Source organism: Carcharodon carcharias, chromosome 32, assembly GCF_017639515.1.
Source record: "Carcharodon carcharias isolate sCarCar2 chromosome 32, sCarCar2.pri, whole genome shotgun sequence".
In the NCBI taxonomy this organism is placed as follows: domain Eukaryota; kingdom Metazoa; phylum Chordata; class Chondrichthyes; order Lamniformes; family Lamnidae; genus Carcharodon; species Carcharodon carcharias.
Genome location: NC_054498.1, coordinates 23,309,579 through 23,335,399, shown reverse-complemented (window position 1 = coordinate 23,335,399; position 25,821 = coordinate 23,309,579). Strand labels below are relative to the sequence as shown.

General features: G+C 43.0%; 1 protein-coding gene across 2 annotated transcripts in view; it reads left to right on the top strand.

Annotated features, from left to right (window-relative positions):
* Positions 1-5,185: 5,185 nt before the first annotated feature.
* The window catches only part of LOC121272036 (sorting nexin-27-like), a 112,511-nt gene continuing 91,875 nt past the window's right edge, over positions 5,186-25,821 (top strand). For both annotated transcript variants that reach the window (XM_041178418.1, XM_041178419.1), the window contains exon 1: positions 5,186-5,470. In XM_041178418.1, coding sequence (XP_041034352.1) covers positions 5,199-5,470 — 272 coding nt within the window. In that variant the 5' untranslated portion in view covers positions 5,186-5,198. The remainder of the gene's footprint in view (positions 5,471-25,821) is intronic.

Sequence of the window (25,821 nt, the reverse complement as noted above, 5' to 3'; positions counted from 1 at the left end):
TAAATACTAGATGGAGTTTTGAAACATCTCACATTTGTGTGTCTTCACCAGAGCTCCGTGCTTTTCCGAGTGGTGGAGCGCCTTTTTCACTCTGTCATCACAGATTTGCCTATTTGGAGCTGAAATAAGTGTCATCCAACTAACACACGACTCCCGGAATTCCTTACAAAAAGCTGCTTCATCACCCCTTGGAAAATTCCGGTCTGAACAAACACCAGCCTATGAAATGGAAATAGACCCATGTCTGGATTAATAGTCAAATACGACTTAGACTCATCGTCTAACTCAAGTTACAAATAGACATTAGTCAGATCTAACTTTGAAAAATCTGGCCTCTTGACAACATTGTGAACAGATTCTCCATGTTTGGTAAAGTTTCGGGTGGATTACATTCCAAGTACCTGATTTACAGTTACCTTATAATCCCCAATATCTTTACACTAACTTCTGACTTTGGTATTGCCACAATGGGAGTAGCCCAATTACTCTGTTCTACTTCAGAGATCATGTTCTCAGTATCAAGTCTTGTCAGCTCCTTCTCCGATTTCTCCCTCAGACAGAAGGTACTGGATGAGGCCTGCAGTGAACTGGTCTTGTGTTCCTCTGAACCTGTACATTGACCTTATATCCTTGAATCGGTTTGCTAATTTCACTAAACACCTGAGGGTACTTGGCGATCACGTCGTTTTGCATTGTGAAGTTTGTTTCTATGCGAGAAAGCTCATTCTAATTTAACTTAAGTGCTGTTAACCAGTTTCTTCCTAACTTGTTTTTCACCCTTCATTACAATGATGGGCAATTTTGCACATTGCTCTTCGTATGTGACTGGAACTGACACACTTGCCAGTATGGGAATTTTCTTTCCTCCATAACTTAACAATTCTATACGTGATTTCTCCAGTTGATACATATGAACATACAAATTAGGAGCAGGAGTAGGCCACTCAGTCCCTCGATGCTTTGCCATTCAGCAGACAACTGGCGCTCGTTAACTCGGACTTCTCTCCAGTCACGTTCCGCCATGTCCATGGACAATGCTGTTTGGTGAGCTATCTCGATAGTTAACACTGGTAATGGCAGCAACTTATTACGAATAGGTTCACTATTTAAACCGCACACAAACCTGTCCTGCAACGCTCTCTCTTGAAATTCTCCAAAATTACAATGGACGGACAGCTTTTTCAAAGCCATGATAAACTCTCCAATGTCCTCGCTGGGCATCTGATTCCTTGTTCCAAACCGATAGCTTTCTGCAAACTCCAGCATCCGCAGTTTTTTGTTTTTATTTCTGCAATCTCCGATGGATTGGGATTGTGGTGTTGCTCAAACTGACACAAATCTGACAGTGGTCTGTTTTTTGGCTTAGTCAGGCGAGCAGATTCTTGAGTGTTTCAAACACCCTGGGCCTGCTTCCATCAGAAAGATCGCCCTTTTCTTTTCCCCTAATGTCGGCTGGGTTATCAGGATCATTGAGGATAATATTAGCAGTGAGAAACACCTCTAGCTGTTCCACATACTCTTGGTCATGGCTGTACACTCCCAGTCACCTCCTGATGCAACTATCTTTGAAGGTCAGTCAAGCAGCCTTTTCTCTAAGACCAGATTTTTAAGCCTATTTCTCAGCATTAAAAAACAACTCAGAGTTTCTCTGCTGGTTTGCTGGAAACTTCTCCATCCAAGTTTGTTAGGCTAGAGTTACCAAAATTCCATCCTCATTGCCAGACTGTAATATCTTTGCAGGACAAAAGGACACTGCTGCATGCACATGGGGTTCAAGTACCCAACTAAGCTGATTTATTCAGGTTTGCTTATATACATACACAAATGGCCACAAGTGGATGCTATTACATTTATCTGATGAGGAAGGATTTGCAGAGCTATGGGGAATGCCAGATGAGCCAGCACAGACATGACCAGCCAAAATGCATTCTTCTGTGTTGTAACAATTCTATAATTCTATGTTGCATAGACTAGGCTTGTATTTGCTTGAATATAAAAGATGAAGAGGCGTTTAAGATAATTGAAATATTTGATAGGATAGATAGAGCAAAACTGTTTCCTCCGGTTGGAAAGTCCACAACATGGTGGAATAACCTTAAAATCAGAGCTAGGTCATTGACAGGTGGCGTGAGGAGGAACTTTTTTCACACAAAAGGTAACGGAAATCTGGAAGTCTCCACCCCCGCCCCACCCACAAAAGCTGAGGCTGAGGGTCAATTGAAAACTGAAGTTGGTCAATTTTTTGTTAGATTCGGTTAATCAGAGATAAGGAATTAAGGCAGTTAAGATGGAGTTAAGCCATGATCTAACTGAATGGCGTAACAGGCTCAAGATGTTGAATGGTCTCCTTCTGTTTTGAAAAGATTCAAATAGACTACGGAAGCTGATTGAAAGCTACAGATCTTGAGAAGATTGTGAACAGTGGACTATTCTGAAGCTGGAGTGTCAAAAACAGAAGACTTTGGAAGATAATTTAATTTCCGCTAAACATAACCTCTTCAAAGCACTGGAGCAATGAACTGAGAAGGAGCTGTAAAGTGGGAATAAGGTTCCTTCGTGACACTTTGATTCTCATCTAATTGGCTAATCTAGAGTAGCTGGCCTGTGCCAATTGCCGAGTGCAATGATAGCCAACCACATGCTTTTGATTTACAATTATATGCTGTAATGGGACATATCTTGTTTTGTTGCCATTTATTTTATATTCTGCTTGGTTACATCCTATTGCACAATGGGATGTTGTGGTGTTTACACCTTTACCTCTGAAAGTTGTAGGTATTATGATAGACTGGAAATTCCTTTGTGTTTCATTGCAGGAACATGATGCATCCAGTGTGTGGGTGAAGGGTGTTAAAGTGTGCTTCCTGCTTTTTGTGTGCTAGTTTAAGTCTTCTCATTTCCAGCCCATAATGCTGGCTAGCAGCAATGTGAAAAGGACACCCAAATGTGTTAGTCTCTCCCTGTCAGTACTCAGCCTCTCCACTGGCAAATCCTCAGGTTTGCCTCCTCGTTGCGACACACAGAAACTGGGTCCCTCGCAGCCCCAGGTTAAAGCTTCAGAGGGACTCGGAGGATGTTTGGCCCTCAGACATGCAATGTGCAGGCACAGTGGTGTGTGAACACACCCTGGCACTCGTAAACCAAGCTCCCAGCTATAGGCAAATAAGCTTCCCTGCCTTGTAGATGCCTCTGGAGAGTTGAAGGCTATAGGAGTAAACCCTGACAAAATATCTGGAGTGGAGCCTGCAGGTCGACTGATGTTTAAATGTCATCTTCCTGGCAATTCCTGCAACAAAGCTGGTGCCAAATGTAGAACTCTACATTCTATTAGACCCAACAAGTGTTTGCTGGATCCATGCTGGTTGGTAAAGTTAAAACTATGACACAGCAGCTTTCTTTGCTGGAGAGAATTTATTGACGTAGTTCAGTCAACACTACTCCCACCCACCAGTGTCCCAGCTATCCCCATTCATAGGTGCACAAATACCAATCACCTGTTTAACAATATAATTGCTATTAAACCTTAACAATGTGATTGCCATTAACCTTAACAATATGATTTCCAGTAAATCTTAATGTAATTCATAAGACATTAACAATTGGGGAGGTTGAGAGGGCACCCTGATGTTTAGGCAGACCAGAGTACCATAAATTTTTCCCAGGATTGTGCCCAAGAGAGGACATTCCAGCTTCACTGAACAGAGTTGATTACCAAGGTGCAAACCATTGTGTAATGCTGGCTGCTAGAGACAACAGGAACAACTTTCCAAGGAATATGTTTAGCCGGTCCTAAGGCATTTTCTGCACAGGTGTGTTTCTCTATGTTGTCAAAGTGCCAGCCCTGGCACAGTATTCACACTCTTCTCTCTGCATCAGGAGGTTGTGAGTTCAAGACCTACTCCAGAGCTTGAGCACATCGTCTAGCCTGACACCTCAGTGCAGAACTCAGTGAGCACTGCATTCTCGGAGTTGCTTGGATGATTGATGCCCCATCTGCCCTTTCAAGTGAGCATAAAAGGTCCCATAGCACTACTTGAAGAACAGCGCAGGTCTTCAAATGCTGATGCCCTGGACAATTTTTATCGCCCAATTGACATGACTAAAACAGGTAAAGGCAAAATACTGCGGATGCTGGAAATCTGAAACAAAAACAAAATTGTTGGCAAAACTCAGCAGGTCTGACAGCATCTGTGGAGAGAAAGACAGAGTTAACGTTTCAAGTCTGTATGACTCTTCTTCAGAGCTAACTAAAACAGATGGTCTTTTATCTAATTGCTGTTTGTGGGGGTTTGTTGTGTACAGATTGACTGCCACTTTTCCCCATGACAGTAACAACAATTCAGAAGTACTTAATTGGCTGCCAGGCGCTCCAAAATAACTGTCTTTGTTTTTTGACGTTATTCTGTTAGCTTTCTGATGGATTCGATAGAATACAAGCCGGATTTAAAATAGATATCTCGTTCAAAGCAAAGCATATCAGACAGAGTACTACATGCAAGATGCAGTGCAGCAACTCACCAAAGCCAAGTTTATACTGCCTGCCAAAACCCGCGACACCTGCCACCTAGAACAAGGGCAGAAGGTGCATGGGAGCATCACCACATGCCATTCCCCTCCAAGTCACGCACTATCTGCTGAACACATTCCTTCATCGTCGTTGGGTCAAAATCCTGGAATGCCTTTTCTAACAGCACCGTGGGCGTACCTACACCAAATGGACTGCACGGTTCAGGAAGGTGGCTCACCGCCACCTTCTCCAGGGCAATTAGGGATGGGCAGCAAATGCTGGCAATGCCAATGATGCCCAGATGCCATGAATGAGCAACAACACACGTTCAGAAACAGGTGTCAAAAGCCTGTTCCATTGAATTCGTTGTGATTAAAATACCCTTGGGAATGAAAATCTGCGCTATGTTCTCAGCTGGCACTTTATTTTCCTTAAGTGGTGAAAGTTCATTAAATGAATCAACCCTTGGTCATGCCTGGATGCCTTGATGAAAAATGGCCGCATGGGAGGTGGGGGGAGGGCAGTGGGCGGGCGGCGCGGTGTGACGGTTGCGCGTCCCCGGAAGGCGTCCGGCCGGAGGTGATGGCCCGCTCTTGGGTTCCGCCGGTGTGTTAATCAGTTCACGTGACGGGGGTGGGGGGTGGGGGGCGGAGCGAGGGTGTGCAGCAGTGTGTGATGTCCGTGCTGGAAGATGGCGGACGAGGTGTGCGCCAGGCAGCCGGGCTCCGGCTCCGACTCCGAAGGGCCGACGCCCACTAACCCGAGCCGGGGCCCGCGGCTGGTCAAGATCATCAAGTCGGAGACCGGCTACGGCTTCAACGTGCGGGGCCAGGTGAGCGAAGGCGGGCAGCTGAGGAGCATCAACGGGGAGCTGTACGCGCCGCTCCAGCACGTCAGCGCCGTCTTACCGGGCGGAGCGGCCGAGCGGGCCGGTGTCCGCAAAGGAGACCGCATCCTCGAAGTGTAAGTAACCCCGCCGGCGGCGCGGCGCCCCCGGCCCGGGGGGGGGGGGGGGGGGTGGGTGGGGGAAACCAGCAGCTCCGACCGGCAACAGAGCGGGATCCACCCGCTTCCCCGGCAAAATGGGGGAGGGGGGCGGAGGTCTGGCTGCAGCTTCTCGCCCCGCCCCCCCTCAATCTGGGGAGGGGGTCTCCAGGGTGGGGAGGATAGGGGAGGGGTCTGGCTGCAGTTTCTCGCCCCGCCTCTCCTCCCACCCTTGGGAGGGGAATTGGGGAGGGGGTCTCCAGGGAGGGGAGGATCCCTCCCTGGGAGGTGGGGGTTCCTCTGTGGGGGAGGAGGTGGGGGTCCCTCTGTGGGCAGGGGGTGGGGACCCTTCCGCCTTGCTGACTACCACTCCCTCATCCTCAACTTCCCCCTCCTGGCCGCCTCTCCTTGCTTACCTCCCACCCACAGCCCCCTCCCTTACCCCCTTCCCTGGATCACTGATGTCCCCCTCACCACCTGACCGCTGCTTTCTCCCTCTCGCACTTGACTCCTGACTGACCTATCCCCATTACACAGACCCATTGACCGACCCTTTCCCACTTACATCCTCCTGATGACCTCTTTTGCCCCCCTCTCACCTCCCACCCAGCTACCCCCAGCACGCATCCCATCCCCTCTCATCCAAGGAAGATATTTTCCTTTGCCAGCTCTCTACTCTTCCAGCCCTCTCCCTAAGGTTCCCCCATACACCCCCCGCCCCAATCTCTCCATCCTATTGAGGGCCTCAACAGAGTAGGACAGTGTGGTGGTGTCCCGTTTTAACCCAGTCACTGTTGCATGTGACAAACTTAATAATCAAAGTGAGCAGGCAGTGTATAACTTTGCATTGTTTCTGTAATCTGATGCGTGAGATTCCGTTTGTATTGTGTTATGGAAACTTCCCCTCCAGGCAGCCCTGCTTTTCTCTCTCCCTGGCCCAGGCTGCTAATTGCTCGAACACAACCATCGGCTGGGAGTTTGTTCTTGAACATTTGCTGATATTTTACTGACTTCAGCCACAAACTGGACGTTTGTTTGACTTCAGTTTGAATTTGACATATTTCCCTAGCAGATCATGGAAATGACTGTTAGTGCATTGAAAATGAGAGCTGTAAACTTTAAACTGCGATCTTGATAATGTGGCTGCTGCTTGAGCTGGTAAAATTATTAATATTGCCCAACTGAAATTGGTGTTGTGAGGTTGGTAAATAACTTCATCTGATGTAAATGACCTGAACTGGTTGCTTTTGGAAACCAAATTAGTTGCAGTTTCATCTGCTTAGCTATTTATATATATATATATATATATCACACATATAGTAATTATACAGTGGTTTTGAAACCACAAAGATTGATTAGTTGATAAGAATTTAATCTATGCTGCAATATTAGGCGTTGCTACTGATCTTCACATTACTAATTTATGAAAAGCTATAATGAAATAATAGAATATTGCAACCAAGGAGATGTCGGTTTGGTTAATCATCTTTTGAAAGAACTGGCTGTTTTCATAACCCTGGCAATTCCCCTCGCCTTCAGAGATTTTTCTGTTTTGAAATACGTTTTCGCTTCCCTTTTATGAGCTATTGTGGATTTGGCTCCTATCAAAGCTGCTGACAGGGTATTCTGTACTCTGCAATCTTTCTTGGTTCAAAAATAATTAATTCTCCAATTTCACCCCCACCCCCTCTGTTAGCTTGATACTCCCAAGTGACTGACTCATTAACCAGTGGGAAATAGTTTTACACTTTTTGTTATTAAAAGTCCCTCCTAATGTTTCTGTTTCTCGCTCAGATCTCCCCTTGTTATACAATAGAGTCCCAGTCTCTCAACTGTTACTATTTAAAGTTTGAATTTTTTTTGCATGCAGGTGTCTTTGAGAGTAAAATGCACTTTGCAGTGTTTTCAAACAAAAGTTGACATGCCACATAAGGGGACTAGAGGACAGCTGACCAAAAGTTTGGCTAAATAAGGAGGTTTTAAGAAGGAGACAGAGGTTTAGGGAGGGATTTCCAGGGCATCGATCTTAAAACAGCTGAAGGCACAGTCACCAGTGGTAGGGTCAGAGGAAATCAGCCATGTACAAGAGACCAGAATTGGAGGCATGCAGCATTCTTGGAGGGTTGGAGGAGGTTACTGACTTGGGGAGGGAAGAGGCCATGGAGGGATTTGCTCAAAAGGATGAGAACTTTACATTCCAAATGTTGTCGGATTGGGAGCCACTGCAGATCAGCGAGCACAGGGGTGATTGGTGAATGGGGCTTAGTGCGAGTTAGGATCCAGGCAGTTGGGTTTTGGACGAGCTGAAGTTTGCGGTGCTCCAATACATTATGTCCATTTATATTCTCAGTTAAAAGTGTTCAAATTGGAGCCCGTTTGCCTCATGTGACCTTCAGGTTCAGCTGACTGTGTTATTTGTGTTTCTATTTTATTGTTTACCAGTTTGTCCTGTTTGGGTTTTGAGTCTGGTGATTTAAGAATCACATCAGCAGTGTTGTCCCAATGGAAGACCAATCCTAAATCAGCAAACCTGTTAGTGTCCATTTCTGAGATGCCTGTACATTTAATGAGAATGTGGCTTTAAACTTGATATCGACTATAGAGGCTCACTGATATGCACCTGTGCAGCCTGTAAAGGATGCTCTTGCTCTGTTACGGTACAAATAGTCTAGCCTAGCTTGTAGCCATAAAGTATAAAGATAAGATCAACTGGACAGTTGAAGTTGGGGCCCACTTGGGTATCTTTTATGATATATTTTGGAATGGATGTCAGGCAGCTCAATGTGATGTAGGGCTATAAAGAAATGGGAGTGGCACTATCTCCGTCAAAGACCCAGCATGGGCAACAAGTGGACCAACTGGCCATCCCATGTCAGACTCTGTGTCTGTTTGTTCATGGAGTGAAAACAGAGAGAGAGATTGTTTGGGTTGAATGGTGCTTTTAGATTTCTAAGCTCTGTGTATACAGTGGGGGGTGCAGGGGAATGGATAAGATGTTCCACTTCACTGGCAGCTGCGCCATGTTTCTGAAGCAGGATATGCTAGTAACAGAAGCAAGAGACTGTAACCATTTAAAAAAAAATCTACTCTGGTTAAGGGCATTTTGGAAAAAAATCACATCAATTTAAAAAATGTTTTGGGAACCATAGAAATTCACTGCTTCAGTCCACTTCATTTGACTATCTTTTTTGCTAACCCTCCCCCCACTCCCCTGGACTGTGGGTTAAGGTGGTGGCTGACTTGCCCCACAGCCTCTGCTATTTGGAGATGGCCACTAGGAGTCACCCAAGGGTTGTTTGTTGGTCAGTGGATAAAGCACCTATCCCCACCCCTTCCTCAGTAGCTGTAACAGGGCTGAGATTAGGAATCCATCCCTCTGGGTCCCGGTGCCATGCCCCATCATTGGATTGACCCTCACGTGACATCAGCTGCCTTCTCATTTCATTCCTGAGGCTCCAGCCTCATTCAGACCTGATAGATGGAAATAGCTCTTGGTGCTGGCAGTGCTCGAGGGGAGGGTTTGGTTCCAGCCTTTGACAACACTGCACTGTTTATAATTTTAAAATGAGGCAAGCCTGCCTTTTGCCAGATGATTTTGCAGACTCTTGTGTTTATAAATCATTTCTTAAAATGCCCAGCACCTTCTGGAATTGACTATGTTGCAGAGATCACTAAAAGATGAAAATTACTTGCTTTTATATAGTGCCATTCCTGATCTTGGGCTGAATGTGTCAGTTCACTACACGCTTAGCACTGATTTCCTTTCGTCCTGTCAACCTGAGAGAACTGCAGGAATCCCACGTTCAGGAAAAGGCCTCTTTAAAAGTGATACACAACCAAGAAAGTACTTTTGAATTGTAGTCACTCTTGCAATGCAGGGAAATGCGTCCGATAATTTGGGTGCTTCAAGGTCCCATAAACGGCAATGTGCCAGTTGCAAGATGGTCTGTTTTTGGTGATGGCAGTTGAAGGTTAAGTATTTGTCAAAACACTGCTTCTCTTCAAAATAGCACTGCAGAATTTTTTTACAGATCTAAGAAGGCAGCAAGGAGCTTGGTTTAATGTTTCTTCCAAATGATGGTGCCTGTGACAGCGTAGCACTCCCTCAGCACCGTACTGGAGTGTTAGCCTAGATTGTGCTCATGCCACTGTAGTGGGGGCGAGGGAAGCCCCTACAGCTTTTTGTCAGCATCGAAAATAAATACCCACATCCTCGTGACTTGGGTGAGAGCGTGATCCGCAGCCAGACCTCGAACCTTGTTGATCTGTAATGAGCAATTTCTCCCTTTCAGCTTCCCCACAGGGAAGAGGCTGAGGTTAGGATTCCAGTGCGTTTGGGCCCGGTGGGATGGGAATAGCTGAGATTATAGAGGTTGTGTCGTCAGAAGCCCAAGTGCCTGATAGTGAAGACCTTGTGATCTATTAACAAGGTGTTTAATAAAACCAGTAGTGCGTACATGTTGCAGTGACCCACAAAATGTGCAAGTCTGCCATACTCTCTGCTGCAGCTTGCCTCCTTTCAGCTTCAGATCTGTCAAGTAATCCAAGAGCTGAACTATCTAGAATGCACTAAATCTGTGCTCATATGAATGCTGTCACCTTCCTGACATATCTCCCTTCATTCTTAACCTTAAAATGTCCTTACACTGACATGTCAACTGCCTCCCCTCCCAAATACAAATTAGCCTCTTGTACTGAATCTGTACTTTGTTTAAATTTTCCCATTTGTTGCTGCTAGTTTGAAGTTGAGCGTGGTGACATGATTGAGGGGGAGAAGTGATCCTGTACCTGTAGGTACTGTATGTTGCCACATCTGCACGGTAGTTGCTTACTGTACCAGTCAGGAGACAGTCATGCTGTATTGCACGGCTGATGTCACAAGATTAGCAGCAAGGTTCAAAGTAGAAAAGTAATTTGGAATGGCATTCCCTGCATGTTTATGAACACTCCCTCAGTTGTTTAAATCTGAACTTCGATTTACAGGATGGGATTTTTTTTTGGAAAGGAGAACAATCCTCCTTTGTTTATGCTCTGTGGAATAAAAGGAGTGTACCCCAGGTGTCTGAGATATGGTCAGTGGGTGTTCCATACTCGGACTTCTGCTTTTCACAACATATACAATAATAACTAGGATGAAAGAATGTAGTTAGGCAGCACAGTAAGTAAATTGGAGCAGGAAGTTGGAAAGGGGCAGAGACCAAGTGCCAAGGCAAAATGATGGCAGGTGAATCCCAATGTGTGGAACTGCAAGGACATCCATTTTGAATCTGAGAGGGATGGAATTGGAATATTTTCTTAATGATGAGGCAAGTTTAGCCACTGTTCCTGGGTAGCATTTAATAAGATGTTAGAAACATACCAGAGTTTTGCTTTGGGAGTTGGGGGAAATACTTAGCAATGCTGTGACCTCACTCCAGCATCCTGCAGTATCTCTGTTACACACCTCAACCACTCGATGAGAACGTCTGCCTTTCTCTGCCTGAACTGACCCTGTTTCGTTCTCTGGGAGATTAGTACCACACTTGACTGGGGAAGGTTGGTTTGGCTGTACGTCATGCTACTGAGGCCAGGGCTGTTTATCAGCATGGTCTGTCACAAGTGTGCAGATGGAGTGTACCACTGCTTGAGGTTATAATGTTACTCTTCTATTTTTCCTCTAGGCTGTACAGTGCACCTAAACTTGCAAGCATGAACTTGTCTCTTCCTGTGCTTGCGGCGGTGACTGCGAATGTTACTTACTGTAGTGCAGAGCGACAGGGATAGACTGATCCTTTGCAATGCTTCCCAATTTAGAATCGTCAGGATCCAGTGTTCTTCTGCTAGCAGCAGGGGATAAAGGTGATGAGATCCAGATTTCTCAGAACCAGCCTGATTGTTGACCGCTGAGCGGTTACTTGGTTGCCTGTTGCCCTGGCAACCGCTTCAAACCATTTAATGGTGCAGGGTTCCTCGCGCTGAATGAAGCGTGTTTTAAGAGGCAGCCCTGCCTTTGCTTCAGGAACATTCATTACCTCCACATCTTTCTGAATAAACCAGACGGGTATTTAATTGTAGCGGTGCAGATATATTTCTGCCATCCTAAATAGAATGAAACCAAAGGGACTGGCGTTGGTGTATTGTGAATGTTTGGGAGGAGGGCCGTGTTCAGTGGAAACATTGACCAGGCTGTGCTGTGTGAAATGATTGCTGCCTTTCAGCAGCAGCGCTCAGACTGCATGTGGCCTTACTCTGGGTGACAGAGACAGGAGCTTGACAGTTCTATTCGTACCCAACACTGCTGCTGTAAAAAATCTTCAGTAGACCAAAAAAGAATTCAGCACTTGCCTGAAACATCAGCACTAAAGAGTTTGCCCAAATTTCTAACTGCATTTACCATTTAAGAGAAAAGAGTTTCATTTTCAGTGTTTGAGTGCCTTTTTATTAAATGCTTCATGAAGATAAATGACAGCACTGCTGTTTTGTACACAAATTAGCTGCAGCCATATTGAATAAATACATAATTATCCAGTTTGAATTTGAAAAACAAAGGAGACCAAAGAAAATCTGCGGCAGTTGGTGCCTTTTATGCTGGAGGAGCTGGCAAATCATACAATAACTTGTATAGTGCTCTTAACATAATAAAATGTCCCATGGTGCTTCACAAGAGCATTATAAAACAAAGTATGACATTGAGTCACATAAGAAGATATTAGGTCAGATCCAAAAGTTTAGTCTAAGAGGTAGATATTAGAGGGTATCTTAAAGGAGGAAAGTGAGGCAGAGAGGTGTAGGGAGGGAATTCCAGAGCTTGAGGCCTAGGTAACTGAAGGCATTCCTATCAATGGTGGAGTGATTAAAATCAGAGATGCGGAAGAGGCCAGAATCGGAGGAGTGCAGATATCTCGGAGTGTTGAGAGACTGGAGGAGATTACTGAGATGGGGATGAGTGAGGCCGTGAAGAAATTGCAAAACAAGGATGAGAATTTTAAAATCAAGATGTTGCTTGACTGGGAGCCAATATAGGTCAGTGAGCACAGGGGTGATTGGTATAGGGGAACGCAACCTGCTGCAAGTTTAGATCATGAATTAAGTTATCATCTTGGAATGGAATTGAGCTGAAGTGTCTTGTAAAATTAGCTGCAAGGTTATGATCTCCATCGGTTTGGTCTAATCCATCCGGATCTTGCCATCTCAAAGTACCCAATATTTATTCTATTTTAGCTGTCATTTCTGTTTGGCTGTAAATGTTCTCACTGAACTATCCTGACCTACAGTTCCCCTCTAATGCCAGTTGTTGATGCGCTCTTTGTAAATACTGTATAACCTGCAGTTTCACTAATTCTGTTAAACAAATTCATTTTCCGGTCAATTCCAATTATGCACAAAAGTGCTTGTACCATTCTAATACAATTGCTTAATTAGAATTCCTGTATAATTCAATTTTTTTGACACAGAAATGCCTTTGAGTCATCGGAAGTGGACTATCTTTTGATTTTATTGTTTCATATTATCATGAGGTTGTTTATATTTTGGAATTAACCTGTTGAACTGTGATCTTTTATACTGCCAAAAGTATAAAATATTTTGCCATATGTCATATACCAGCAGCTGCATGCATGTCTGGTTCAGAGAACCTTATTTTCTGATACCATATTTTTGTCACATTTTGTTAACCTGTTTGCATTTATAATGGAAAAATATCCTTGTAACTTTGTCACACTGTAATACCATTTTCTCACCTTGGGGGCACTATAATGCTTAAGCCCCTCAGCCTATGCCCCAAGCAACTAAATCTCTGCCTACCAAATTGCCCTAAATTTGATTATTTATCTCAATAAAATCATAGTATTAAACAAGAATATGGAAGGAATTATATCTGCATGCTTGATTCAATTATTTCCTGCCCCTGACTCCTCTCATGTGGAGACTACAGTTGTTCTCTGTATGTAATCTCACAGCAGTACATTTTGATGTACATATTGTGTACTATTTCTACAGTAGGTTTTGTTTCCATTCAGTATGATCATTTTGATGTAAGTAAACAGATTTTTCTGAATTTGTACATGAAACACAAAGTTAACCTGCATATCCAGTATGCAATTAGGAAAGTCAATTGTATGTTGGCCCTTATGGCAAAGGGGCCGGAGATCCATAGTGAGGAAGTCTTAATTGCAGTTATACAGGGGTTTGGCGAGACCACACCTTGAAGTAGTGTGTACGGTTTTGGTCTCTGTAATCAGGAAGGATATATTGTCTCTGAGGCTATGCAACAAAGTTCCACTCGACTGATTCCTGAGGGAGAGATTGGGTGGACAACTCTCTGGAGTTTAGAAGAATGAGAGGTGATCTCTTTGGAACATGTAAGATGGGGTTTGGCAGGATACATGCTGAAAGGCTGTTTCCCCTGTCTGGAGAGTCAAGAAATAAGGACCATGGTCTCAGGGTAAAGGTTCCTGTGTTTAGGACTGAGATGAGGTGAAATTTGTTCACTCGGTTGTGAATCTTCGGAATTCTGTACCTTAGAGGGATGTGGCTGCTCGGTGATTCAGTATATTCAAGGCTGAAATAGATAGATTTTTGGATAAAGAGATAAGGGGAAAGGGAAGTGAAGTTGAGATTGAAGATCAGCCATCATATTGAATGGCAGAGTAGACTCGAGGGCCTATTCCTTCTATTTACAGTCTTATGTGTACTTTGCATTATTTTCCAGAAGTTAATTTTGTGTATAACTGACTTTTAGATTTTACTGCCAAAAGCAAAGGAAACCTCAGCTCATAGAATTTTCCAGCCAGGAGGCCATGTGACCCAAATAGTCCCATCCACTGTTCTTTCCCTATAAGCTTTTCAAAGGTTATCTTTTCAAGTGCATTTACTCAGTTCCCTTTTGAAAGTCACCATTGAATCTGCTTCCACCAACATTTCAAACGGTGTATCCCAGACTACCTTGAATGTCTCTCCTCTGGTTACTGACCCTCTTGACAGTGGAAATAATTTCTCCTCAAAACCCCTCAAAAGCTTGATAATATTTTGCTGGTGATTGGATGTTTCAAAAGATGTGCATCAGTATGTGCCTAGGCAGTTACTTGGGGAAATTGATGTTGAGCGGGCATCAGGAGCAGTTAATGAGTGTCCAAATTCTTGAGCTGATCCTGCTTCAATCCAGTTTGTTATTTAAATATGGTTTATTTCTAACCAAGTGCATTTCGCCTGGAGTACATGGCTGCCGCGGTGGCTTAGAACGCTGCTCTTTTACCCATAGTATCTGGTTTCACATCCAGCTTAGATCAATGGGATGAGTGCCATTTCTATTGTAAGGGTCCTGCAGTAAAACTGGTTTTGTCAGGCTTCAGCCTCTTAATTGGCATGAATCTCTCCGCACAGAGTGACACTACTATTCCTGGCTGCATTGGAGAAGTTTGGGTAATTTTTCCTGTCAGCCACTACTGTAAGAGATGAAGATTGGTTTTATAATATAACTTGTGTGTAACTATCTTTCACTGATGCACAATCACAATTATATTAACTATCCTCCACTAACAGCATTTCGCTGGAGAAATTGCTCTGCTTTTAGACATTGCTGCAGTTTTGTTCATGAGTTCAGTTTGCTGTAGTTCATAGAGGCTCTTTATAGACTCAGAAGACTGTTTCCTGGAGTGAGTTTGTCTAACTCGACTGTTTGCTGAGTAAATTAACTTTGCTGTAAAATACCCTGGTTTCTGAGAGCCATAAGTCGTCGCTCCCAGCCCCCTCCCCCAACTCATTGACTAGCATAGTGGCATTAATAGACATTGTACAAATCTATAGCACGAAGGACTTGGCACTGACAGCTTACAGAGAGGCCATAAGAAGGGGAATTTGATAAAACAATGTTCCCTTCCAAGACCTGCATTGGGGTAGTGCAGGAACTTTACTCTGTATTTATTGTTGATGCTGACAAAGGCAGCAGGGGCTTCCTTCACCATCATAAAACGTTCCAGTGACTGAACCGTTCTGTCTATTTCCAGTTAATTTTATTTGGATGAAAAATCGCATGTCAGGTTATTCCCACAACATTTTTAATTCTAAATGTTTTTTGGATTTTATAGTGAATCAGAGAACTGTTAGATTGTGAATAAATTGCTTTACAAAATGCAGCTTATTTTGCTTCAAATGTCTTGTTTTTGAAGAAAATCTGAAAAATTATCAGTTACGTTTTGCTGTCTAAAATGCTTGCATAGAAAATGTGGAATACAATAATGCCCAAGGGTGCCCTTGGCTTGCTGCCTGTCATATACAGCTTTATATTGTGATCTAACTGCAAGAGAAAGTTGCATTCCTATAACACCTTTCATGATCTCCTCTCGTCCTAAAGCACCTTACAACCAATGAAATATTTTAAGTGTAGTCACTGTTGTAATATGGAAAGCCATTTTGTGCACAGCAAGCTCCCAGCATTATTATACTAATCAGATAATCTGTTTGTGATCTTCGTTGGGGGATAAACATTTGCCAGGACATCTTGGGGGAATAACTCCCCTGCTCTTTTTAAATAGTGCTACGGGATTTTTTACGTCTACCTGAAAGGGTTGATGGGACCTCACTTTAATGCCTCATCTGTACCTCTGACAATGCCGCACTCCCTCAGTATTGCACCAGGAGCATTTGCCTAGATTATGTGCTTAAGGCTCTGGAGTGGGACTTGAATGTGCAACTAGGATAAGGGAGAAAGTGCTACCGGCTGATAGTTTTATTGTGCGTTATGACATCTCAAATATCTCTAGGTTCTTTGCATACAATGAATTACTGAGTGGAAGTTATGTAGGAAATCACAGTGTTCAGTTTGAACACAGATTTCACAAGTTGAGATAATCAGTCTTCTGTTTAAGAACAATAGGTTATGGTCAACAACGGAAGAAGCCAGAACATTAACTTCACTGAAGGCATGATTGGCATCCTTCCATCTGTGAGAATGCAATGTTGGGAATGCAATCTCAGAACTATAGTGAGGACAGATGAAATCATCTGCTGCACTTCTCTTGATGGCTGAACAAGCTGATTCTGGAAGGGCAGAGTCTGCCTCGAGTACCACACATGACGTTATCCTTTGCCAGTGGCCCAGGATGATCTTCACTGATATCTTGTTTGTAGGGTTTGCTTTGCAGCTTCTAAGACCACATGTCATTGTGGTGGCAAATTCCTGCTCACAGCTGGTGTTGCCATTTGCATCAATCATCAGCTAGAGTTTCCCACTTGTCATGATTGATGTTGAGGGATTTCACATGTCTTTTGACAGCATCCTTGAGTTGGAGCTTTGGGTGCCCTGCTGGTCTCTTGGCATAGCCTACCCCTCAGTGTAACATATCCTTGGAGATATGGCCATCTTCCAGCATGTGCACATGTCCAAGACAGCGAAGCCTTCTTTGCTTGATTAGTGCTAGCATCCTTAGCATGTTTGCCCTAGAAAGGGCTGCTTCATTGCTGACTTTTTTTCTAAGTGATGCTGAGGATGTGTTGTAGACACCAAAGAAGGAAGTTATTGAGCCTTTTCCTTAGTAGGGAACTGAAGGTATAGCTACATAATATTGTGCTGCTGTAATTCACAATTTATTGTTGTTTATAGCAGAGAAGTTCTTCCTCTTTCTGAGAGCTTGTTTTCTAGAGTCTGAGGCTTTGGCTTAAAGTCAAGATTTTCTGTTTGCAAATTTGAGATTTGTATTTATTAAACTGCACTTTGTCCTTAAGAGAGAAAATGGCTGGAGGTTCAGATCTGCATTTTGTTGACCCACAGTAAAACTCTGGGAGTTCTGTTTTCAGATTGGAGTTACGAGGAATCCTTTCTTCTCCAATTGTTCCGATAGAGTACAAGTGCCTAGAGATGGAGAAATCGGAGGACTAATCAGAGAGAGAGAGAGATGTCACCTTCAGTTTCTTTCCCCTCCGGCGTGCTCTTGTCTAGACTCGGAGCTCACCTGCTATTTGGGCCACCAAACAACATAACATGGAGGAGCAGGCTGCTGACCAGAGTAATGTAAAATTTATGAAGAGCAGGGGAGCGCTCCCCAGTGCTCTGTCCAATATTTATCCCTCAATCAGAATCACAAAAACCAGATTGTATGGTCATTATCATATTGCTGTTTCTGGGAGCTTGCTGTGTGCCTATTGCTGCGTTTCCGACATTATAATGGTGACACTGCTTCAAAAGTACTTTGTTGGCTGTAAAGCAAGTTATGTTTGAAGTGTCTAATTACGATGCTCACAGGCATCGTATGGGACAGCTTGGTGACCTTTCCCTACCAGTCATTTTCATGTATTGCTCATTAATTTCCAAATTCAGGAACCATAGGATATTGTAGAAACCAGAAAGGGCCATTTGATGTGCGCAGCTGGAATTCGTGTCAGTGGCATTTTAGCTCGGGTTGATGCACTTAACTGATAAAGAAGTCACTTCACTGTCGCCAGTAAAACATAGAATGTGCTTCATGCACCTGTGGATTGAGTTGTAATGCGTTCCAGAAATGTTATAATGCTTAATGTGAGTTGATCCTGACACTATATTAGCAACTGTAGATAAAAACAAAATATTGCGGATGCTGGAAATCTGGAAACAGAAATTGCTGGAAAAACTCAGCTCTTCAGAAGAGTCATACGGACTCGAAACGTTAACTCTGTCTTCTTCTCCACAGATGCTGTCAGACCTGAGTTTTTCCAGCAATTTCTGTTTTTGTTGGCAACTGTGGAGTTATGGGAAGGATTAGGCCTTTTGTAAGAGGTGGCATTTTTAGAGGTGTTTAGTAACTGCAGAACTAATGCTCAGGGCTCATTGAATCACGCTGAAAAATGAGCAGGGAAGACCAACTTAGTTCATTGATCCTGTCCATATTCCAGCAGCATGCGCGTATTCAGCATAATATCATCCTGATTCCATTGCACCTCCTCCTCCCACCATACAAAACCGGCAATCTCTTGAATTAGGTGCAGAAACACGCAGGAGAAAGAAAACTTGGGCCAATTTACGGTTAAAACTGTGGGGGGGATATTTCATCAACCCCTGAAGACGTTTGAACAAGTTACTGATTGGGTTTTACATACCTGCCTTCCATATGAGATTTAGTCATTCACAGGATCTTGTCTAGTTCCCTCAATCTCATGTCCTCTTCTAACCGTTTACAGTGCAATTACAAGATCCATCATAGGACTGTAGGAGTAGGCCATTGGGCCTGTTGAGCCTGTCATGTGAGGGAACCAAAAATGGACTCTGTATTCTAGATGTGACCTGATCAAGTTCAGATGAAAGGCCATTGGCCTGAAATGTTGAAATGTTAACTCTGTTTCTCCCTTCATAGAAGTGACTAGACCCTAGTGAGTATTTCCAGCATTTACTCTTTTTATTTCAGATTTCCAGCATTCGCGGTAGATATCAGCCTTGGCTTATTGGTAGCTCTCAGTCAAAGGGCAAATCCCACTCCAAAGACTTTAGCATGAAATCTAGGTTGTCACTCCAGTGCAGTACTTAAGGAGTGCTGCACTGTCTGAGGTGCTATCTTTCAGGTGTGGCACTAAAGTGAGGCCCTCTCTGCTCTCTTAGGTGAATGTTAAAAAAAAAAACCTCTGGTGTCCTGACTGATGTTTATCCTTCAACCAACACACTGAAAACAGATTATCTGGCCATTAACCCATTGCTGTTTGTGGGGCCATGTGCACAAAATTGATTGTTGTGTTTTCTACATTACGATGCTGATTGCACTTCAAAAGTATTTAACTGCCTGCAATTAAGGGATGCTCTGAGGCTGTGAGAGGCACTATATAAATACAATAAAAATAAAATACTGCAGATGCTGGAAATCTGAAATAAAAAAACAGCAAATGCTGGAAATACTCAGGTTTGGCAGCACCTGTGGAGAGAGAAATTGAGCTAATGTTTCAAGCCTAATATGAAAGGACATTCATCAGAACATATTATAAATAAATGCAAGTTTGGTTCTTGTTTCTATGTTTAATTGTTAGGCAGTACATCCTTACATCATGCTCATTGAAAGCCTTGTGGCATTGGACGTGGGACTTCAATGATTCAGCTCTCAAGTCCTTATGCCCAACAATCTTGAGCTCATAGTCCAACATCGCGGACACAAGTTGCACCTACACAGCTTCATTATAACATGTTTACCGATATTGAAAGGCATCTACCAGAAACAGGGCCGTTCCCATATCTCATTTAGATCTGCCTGCCATTTTTTTTCTCTGACATGGAATAATTTGTACATAAGTCGTGCTCACAGTACAGTGGTTGAGCTTCGCTTGCAGTTTGTTTCATCTTTTTAATTTGAAAGAAACTTAATTCCCTATTTAATGTTTTCAAATGATTTGCTCTCGGCCATTGTGCTGTATACTGTACTGCTCAGAGTTTAAAGTTTGTCAGAAGGCCTCTGTTCTATGGCACATCAGGACAGGACGATTGAAGTTGGGAAGTTGTGCTAGCAATAAGCCCACTTCCAGGGAAATGTGTCTTTTTCTCAACATGAAATAGTTCAGGCAGCGGGCAGTTTTGTTCACTAGAGACTTATTTATCACTTCATATCCTAAGGCATGCTCATTAGGATTCATACTCTTACAGACAGACAGAGAACGATTGAATTACTTGCGACCCTGTAACAGCTGGTAAACCAGCAAGGTGAGATAAAATAGATGTACTTATTGTGCTATCTGGCAGATTATTTTTTTCCCACCACTTTGTCAATATGCACTTGAAGAACTGTTACCTTCCCCAGCCATAAAGTGGCCTCACTGTAGTGAGTTGTGTATTGTACAGCTCAGTAGCAGTAGGATTATGTGCGTCATGTACTTGCTGTGTTCATGTTCAGCTGCATAAATTCGCCAATCCATTTGTGGAAGCAGGCCGCTCCATGCCCTCTTCCTCCCCATCTCCTCATTTAGTGTAAATGATTTTTCAATAACAGTGCTTTCCTAGCAAGTTTCATGATTCCCGCTCTATTTAGGTTCAGCATGTCTCTTCTTAATAGCTCCTTCTGTCCTGAAAACAGGCCCAGCCTCTTGCCAAAGTGACATTTATTTTTACACTAGTTCAACAGCCATTTATTTGTGTGATTGGTTTCCCTGGTAAACTCCTCCTTCACAAAGTGCCAAGCCTGCTTGTATTTTGCTTCCTGTTGTCGAGCTTTGAGACAATTTTCATATGCGTGTCTCCAACCCCTCTAGGACTTGTTCCATGTGGGCTATTCATTATATAGGTCAGTGCCATTGGCTCTCTTTCTGTTCTCTACACTAGCTCTTTGAATCTCTGCTCAGTATGTGCAATCCTAACTCTAAATACCTAGTCATGTGTACTTGTCCATATTATGTGCCTATCCACTTATTTGGGCAACAGCAATCTGTATTCGTGTGTTGGGTTCATATAGGATAGTCATATATCCTTATTGTCCTTTTGTGGAGTATTATAGGATATTGATATATATCCCTATTCTCCTTTATTGAGCATTTATAGGACATTACCATTGCATCCTCTCCATGATACAAGTTTAAGGACTAGGAAACATTGAAACATCTAGCTCATTACTGAATCAAGTCAGTGAGATAAAGCATAATCTCTTCCTGCATGCAGTGTCTGAGATATAAGTATCGATTACAACATTAATAACTTGCATTCCAAGGACTCCTTCAGGAATATAGGGACATGAGAGGGCCATTCAGTCCTTCCAGCCTCTCGCAGCATTCAATTAGATCATGGCTGATCTGTATCGGCATTAGTTCCATAACCCTCGATGATACCCCTTATCAAAAATCTATCCATCTCCTTAAACATTTTGATTGAACCTAGCTTGAACAGCTTTTGAGTTGATTGAAAGTATGTTGTCCTGACTACTTACGCGCCCCTCAGCAAGACTAGATGAATAAGCCCCAGGGACCTCCAGTTTAATTACAAGCTTTTACCATAATGCAGTGTGTTCTAACTATGTCTGATTAATCTCTCACCAACGATTCTGCCCAGTGGTCCCGTTATTAAATCTGACTTCTGTGCTTAACCATCTGAAAGCAATGAGGACTTCCAAGATTTTGATGGTGGAGAATACAGTGATAGAGGGGCCATCAAAGGTAATGGGGAGATGATTGGACCTTCTCTTGTTCGAAATGATCATGACAATCACATTGCACAAATCATAGAACAGAATCATGCAGCACAGAAGTAGCCATTTGGCCCATAATGACTGTAAACTTGTATCATGGAGAGGATGTGATGGTAAGGTCCTGTAATGGCTCAGTATAAGGGTAATAGGGATATATATCAATATATAAGATATATATATTATAAATATAATACCCCACAAAAGGACAATAAGGATATATGGCTGTGCAGGCTGTTTGGTAGAGCTGTCAAATTAGTTACCATTACCCTTCTTCCCCCCGCCCCCTGCACTTTACCCTGCAAATTTTTTTTCAAGTAAAAATCACTATTGTATCTGCATTCATCATCAATTCAGATCACAACCACCTGTTATGCTTAATAAAAACATCATCTTCCCTGTGGCTCTTTTGCCAATTATCTTAAATCCACAGACTCTGGTCACTGGCCTTACTGCTAGGGGAAGTTTCTCCCTATTTACTCTTATCAAAACCTTCCATAATTTTGGACACCTTTATTACTGTTTCCTTAATCTTCTGTGCTCAGAGAACAATCCTTGTAGTCACTTCACATAATTGAAGTCTCTCATCCCTGGTGTCACTGATAACAAATGTTTCCTACCATTTATCAGTCCAAACTTGGATGTTGTCCAGCTCCGCTGTAAGATGCCATTAGCTCCTTTATTATTGGGGGATTTGTGAATAGACCAAGCTCTTGGAATTAACAGCATGCACCCTCAGCCCTGACCTTAGAACAGAGAGAAGGGGACAGCCGTTTAGGACTGAGTTGAGAAATTTCTTCACTGATAGGGTTGTGCATCTTTGAAATCCTCTGCCCCAAAGGGCTGTGGGTACTCAATTGCTATATCTGAGATTGCTAGATTTTTGGGCATGAAGGAAAGCGAGAGATATGGGGATAGAGCTTAAAGTGGAACTGATGTAGAAGTTCAGCTTTTGATATTGAAGTGGAGCAGGCTGGATGGTTGCATGTCCTACCTTCTTATGTTATACTGAGGGTGCTACCCTGAGGAAGCCCTGCAAAAATGTCTTGGGCCTGCGTTGATTAGCTTCGGCCGAACACAACCATCAACCTCTGCATTGGGAATGACTCCAGCTATTGGAGGGTGTCTCTTTTTCATTCCTGTTGATCTTGGTATTTCTAGGGCAGCTCAGTTTAGTCACTGTTGTAATGTAAAGTTATGCAGCAGCCAATATTTGTGCCCCAAAACGCCCCACAAACAATGAGATTTAATGAGCTGATAATTTGTGAGGCTGCTCCATTGAGGAGTTGAAATAAAACCTATTAGTGAATAAGCTACCTGCTAAAAGAATGGAAGCACTAGGTAATTTTTTGCAGACTAATGTTGGGCTAGGACTGAGTGAAGTGAGTTGTGTGGATCCTGTGACCCCCCTACTGTTTCTAATTTAGAGTGAAGACTTTGATTCAAAGGCTTGTTGCAAGTTACGTAGGTTCTAAGCTAAGGGTGGCAGTTGAGCATAATGCAGTCAGTGATCTGTAACTTGTCAGCTGTCAGAATGGCGTACACAAAGTTGGCCATGGATAAATGTAAGGTATATTGTGGAGTTAAAAAGTGCTAGCTGAAGGTAAAATTGAGGGATCGACTGACCTAAGGGCACTAGGCGTAACAGGTCTGCTCACACTACAGCAACAGTCCAAGTAAATTGAATGCTGAGATATATTGCCACTTGGAGTGCAAGTCGGGGTGACATGCTGACACTCGTGCTTTGGTGCCTTGAGTTCTGAGTACAGTTTTACTCACTGAAACACAGAGGAATTGTTTAAGCCCTGAAAGAGGTGTAGAGATTTATATGCATTATATGCTCACCGACCTACGTTGACTTCTGGTCAAACAACGTCCTGATTTTAAAATTCTCTGCCTTGTTTTCGAATCATTCCATGGCTTCGGCCCTCCCTATCTCTGTAATCTCCAGCCCCACAACCCGCCGAGGTCTTTGTATTCATCTAATTCTGGCCTCTTGTGCATCCACTTTGGCCCATCAAGCCTGTGTTAGGTCTTTGAAAGCGCTCTCAAATTAGTTATTGGTGGTTGTGCCTTCGGCTGCTAGACCCTAAGCTCTGGAATTCCCTCCATATACCTCTACACTTCTTCATCTTGCTTTCCTCCTCTAACGCACTCCTTAGAATCTACCTCTTGTCATGTGACCTAATATCTCCTTGTGTGGCTCAGTGTCGTACTATTTTTATAGTGCTCCTGAGTAGTGCAGTGGAAAAATTTATTACGCTAATGGTGCAATATCAATATTTGCTGTATGACGGAGTGGAGTAACTTGTTCTTTGCTGCCCTAAGTGAATCTGCATGAAAAGCAATCCAAAGGGGATTGGACACACCGCTTCCAATTGGCCCAAATTTGGAAGAGAGGCTTAGGTCTGAGCCCTTCACACCCAGCCAGCTCTGTCCTATTTTTTTGAAAGCCTAGATGTTTGGAAAGGACCTTTCATAGTAATGTTGCCTTGTTAGTTTGTAACTCCTAATTCAGAACACAGGCATCTGCTGGTATCAAAAGTTTTGAGAGATAAAAATCAGTGCAGGTGTTACATAATCTTTGTGGTCTCCAAGGCTCTGTGCTTTTCATTTGAACTGCCTACAATGACAAAATGCTTGGATACTCGTTCTGGATAGAGGGGCTAGATTGGGCTGAATGGGCTGCCTTTATTTATCTTGTAATCATTGGATTAGCTAAACTGTGTGGAATTATTTTATAGTCAGGTGCATGACCTGTGAGATTTGTGTTATGGGATTATATCAGCTAGTTTTTATTGTAGATGAGGATGATCATTGGCTGCCAGTGACTAGTATGACCAGACTCATACCCTGGGGTTGTTATTCTGACCTGCTGATGGTAGTTATAAGACCTTAAGACATTTAGCCGTCACAATGACGTGTAAATGGATGAGTTGTCTGACGAGTGGTTCTCAAAAAGATGAATTACCCATTGAACATGCATCAAAATTCTGTCAGTTGATCTATCTTTTACATCAAAGCTGTCTGAGCAAAGATGAAAAATGCAGAATAGTCCATGAGCACAAAGCTGTGGATATGTCAAGTAATATATACATTGCTTGGGAATGTCACATTACAAATTAATTACAGTTGTTGTCCTAAATTAGGTCTACTGTACACAGTGAGACCCTTGTGTTTTATCACTAATGCACTGTCACCCTGTAAAAATATATTCTTGGCTTTGTGAAAATAGCTTCTTCCCCCTTGGATCCTACGCTATTGAAGTAATTGCACAATGGCCTTGTGCAGAGTTGGTGGGAGGTGAGTCATCAGAAACTACACTGACACGAGGTTCACAGTCCATGGATCACTTCTCCCTTCTAATGTTGAATGCCATTCTACATCCCCAGGTTGGTTGCAAGGTGAGCCATGCATCATTACCCCAACTCCACAACTGCACCCCTGATAGTAATACTGTGATGGCGTCATAGCCATCACTTTTTGGGACTTCTGAGGAAGGCTTCAGGGTCAATTTGAGCCAAATTGTAGAGTTTTGTAGGGTGGGTAAAGTAAAAATTTTTGACGGCAACTGCTTGCCTTTCCCTCACCTTTGACCCAGCTTTTGCTGATCTTATTCTCCTGTATGTACATAATAAATAGTAACCTTTGAGACAATCTAACATCCTTGCACAAATCCCTATTCACTTTATTTAAGACAGAGTAAACTGTCCAGGGAGTAAATAATTATGAGACTTGTGAAAAGACAGTTAAAAATGAAACATAAGGAACTATTATTAAAAATGGGTTAAACTGCCCGGGCAGTACATACAGCATCATAATAAAGCTGGGAAAAGTTGCAAGGAGCCGTCTGGCTGCAGGAACAGAAAGCAAAGAGGGGTAAAGGGTAGCATTTGAGTGGCAGAAGGTGCAAAGTAGGCTATGCTGGGATCACTTATTTGTATCAATGGTTTATTCTTAATCAAACGCAATTTCTATTATTTTCCAATGACACCAAATTCAGGAAATATTCAAAGCTGAGGAGAACTGCGGCAAATTACCAAGACAACACTAATAAACTAGCAGGATGGGAATATAATTGGTCAATGAATTTCAACACCGCTAAATGTGAGGTGTTATATTTTAGTAAGAAAAATAAGGTTACACACTACTTGGAAAGTAAGAATCTAAATAGCATAATAGTGACACAGGTCCGTAAGGACCTAACAAAAACAAATCAAACACATGATTATATTT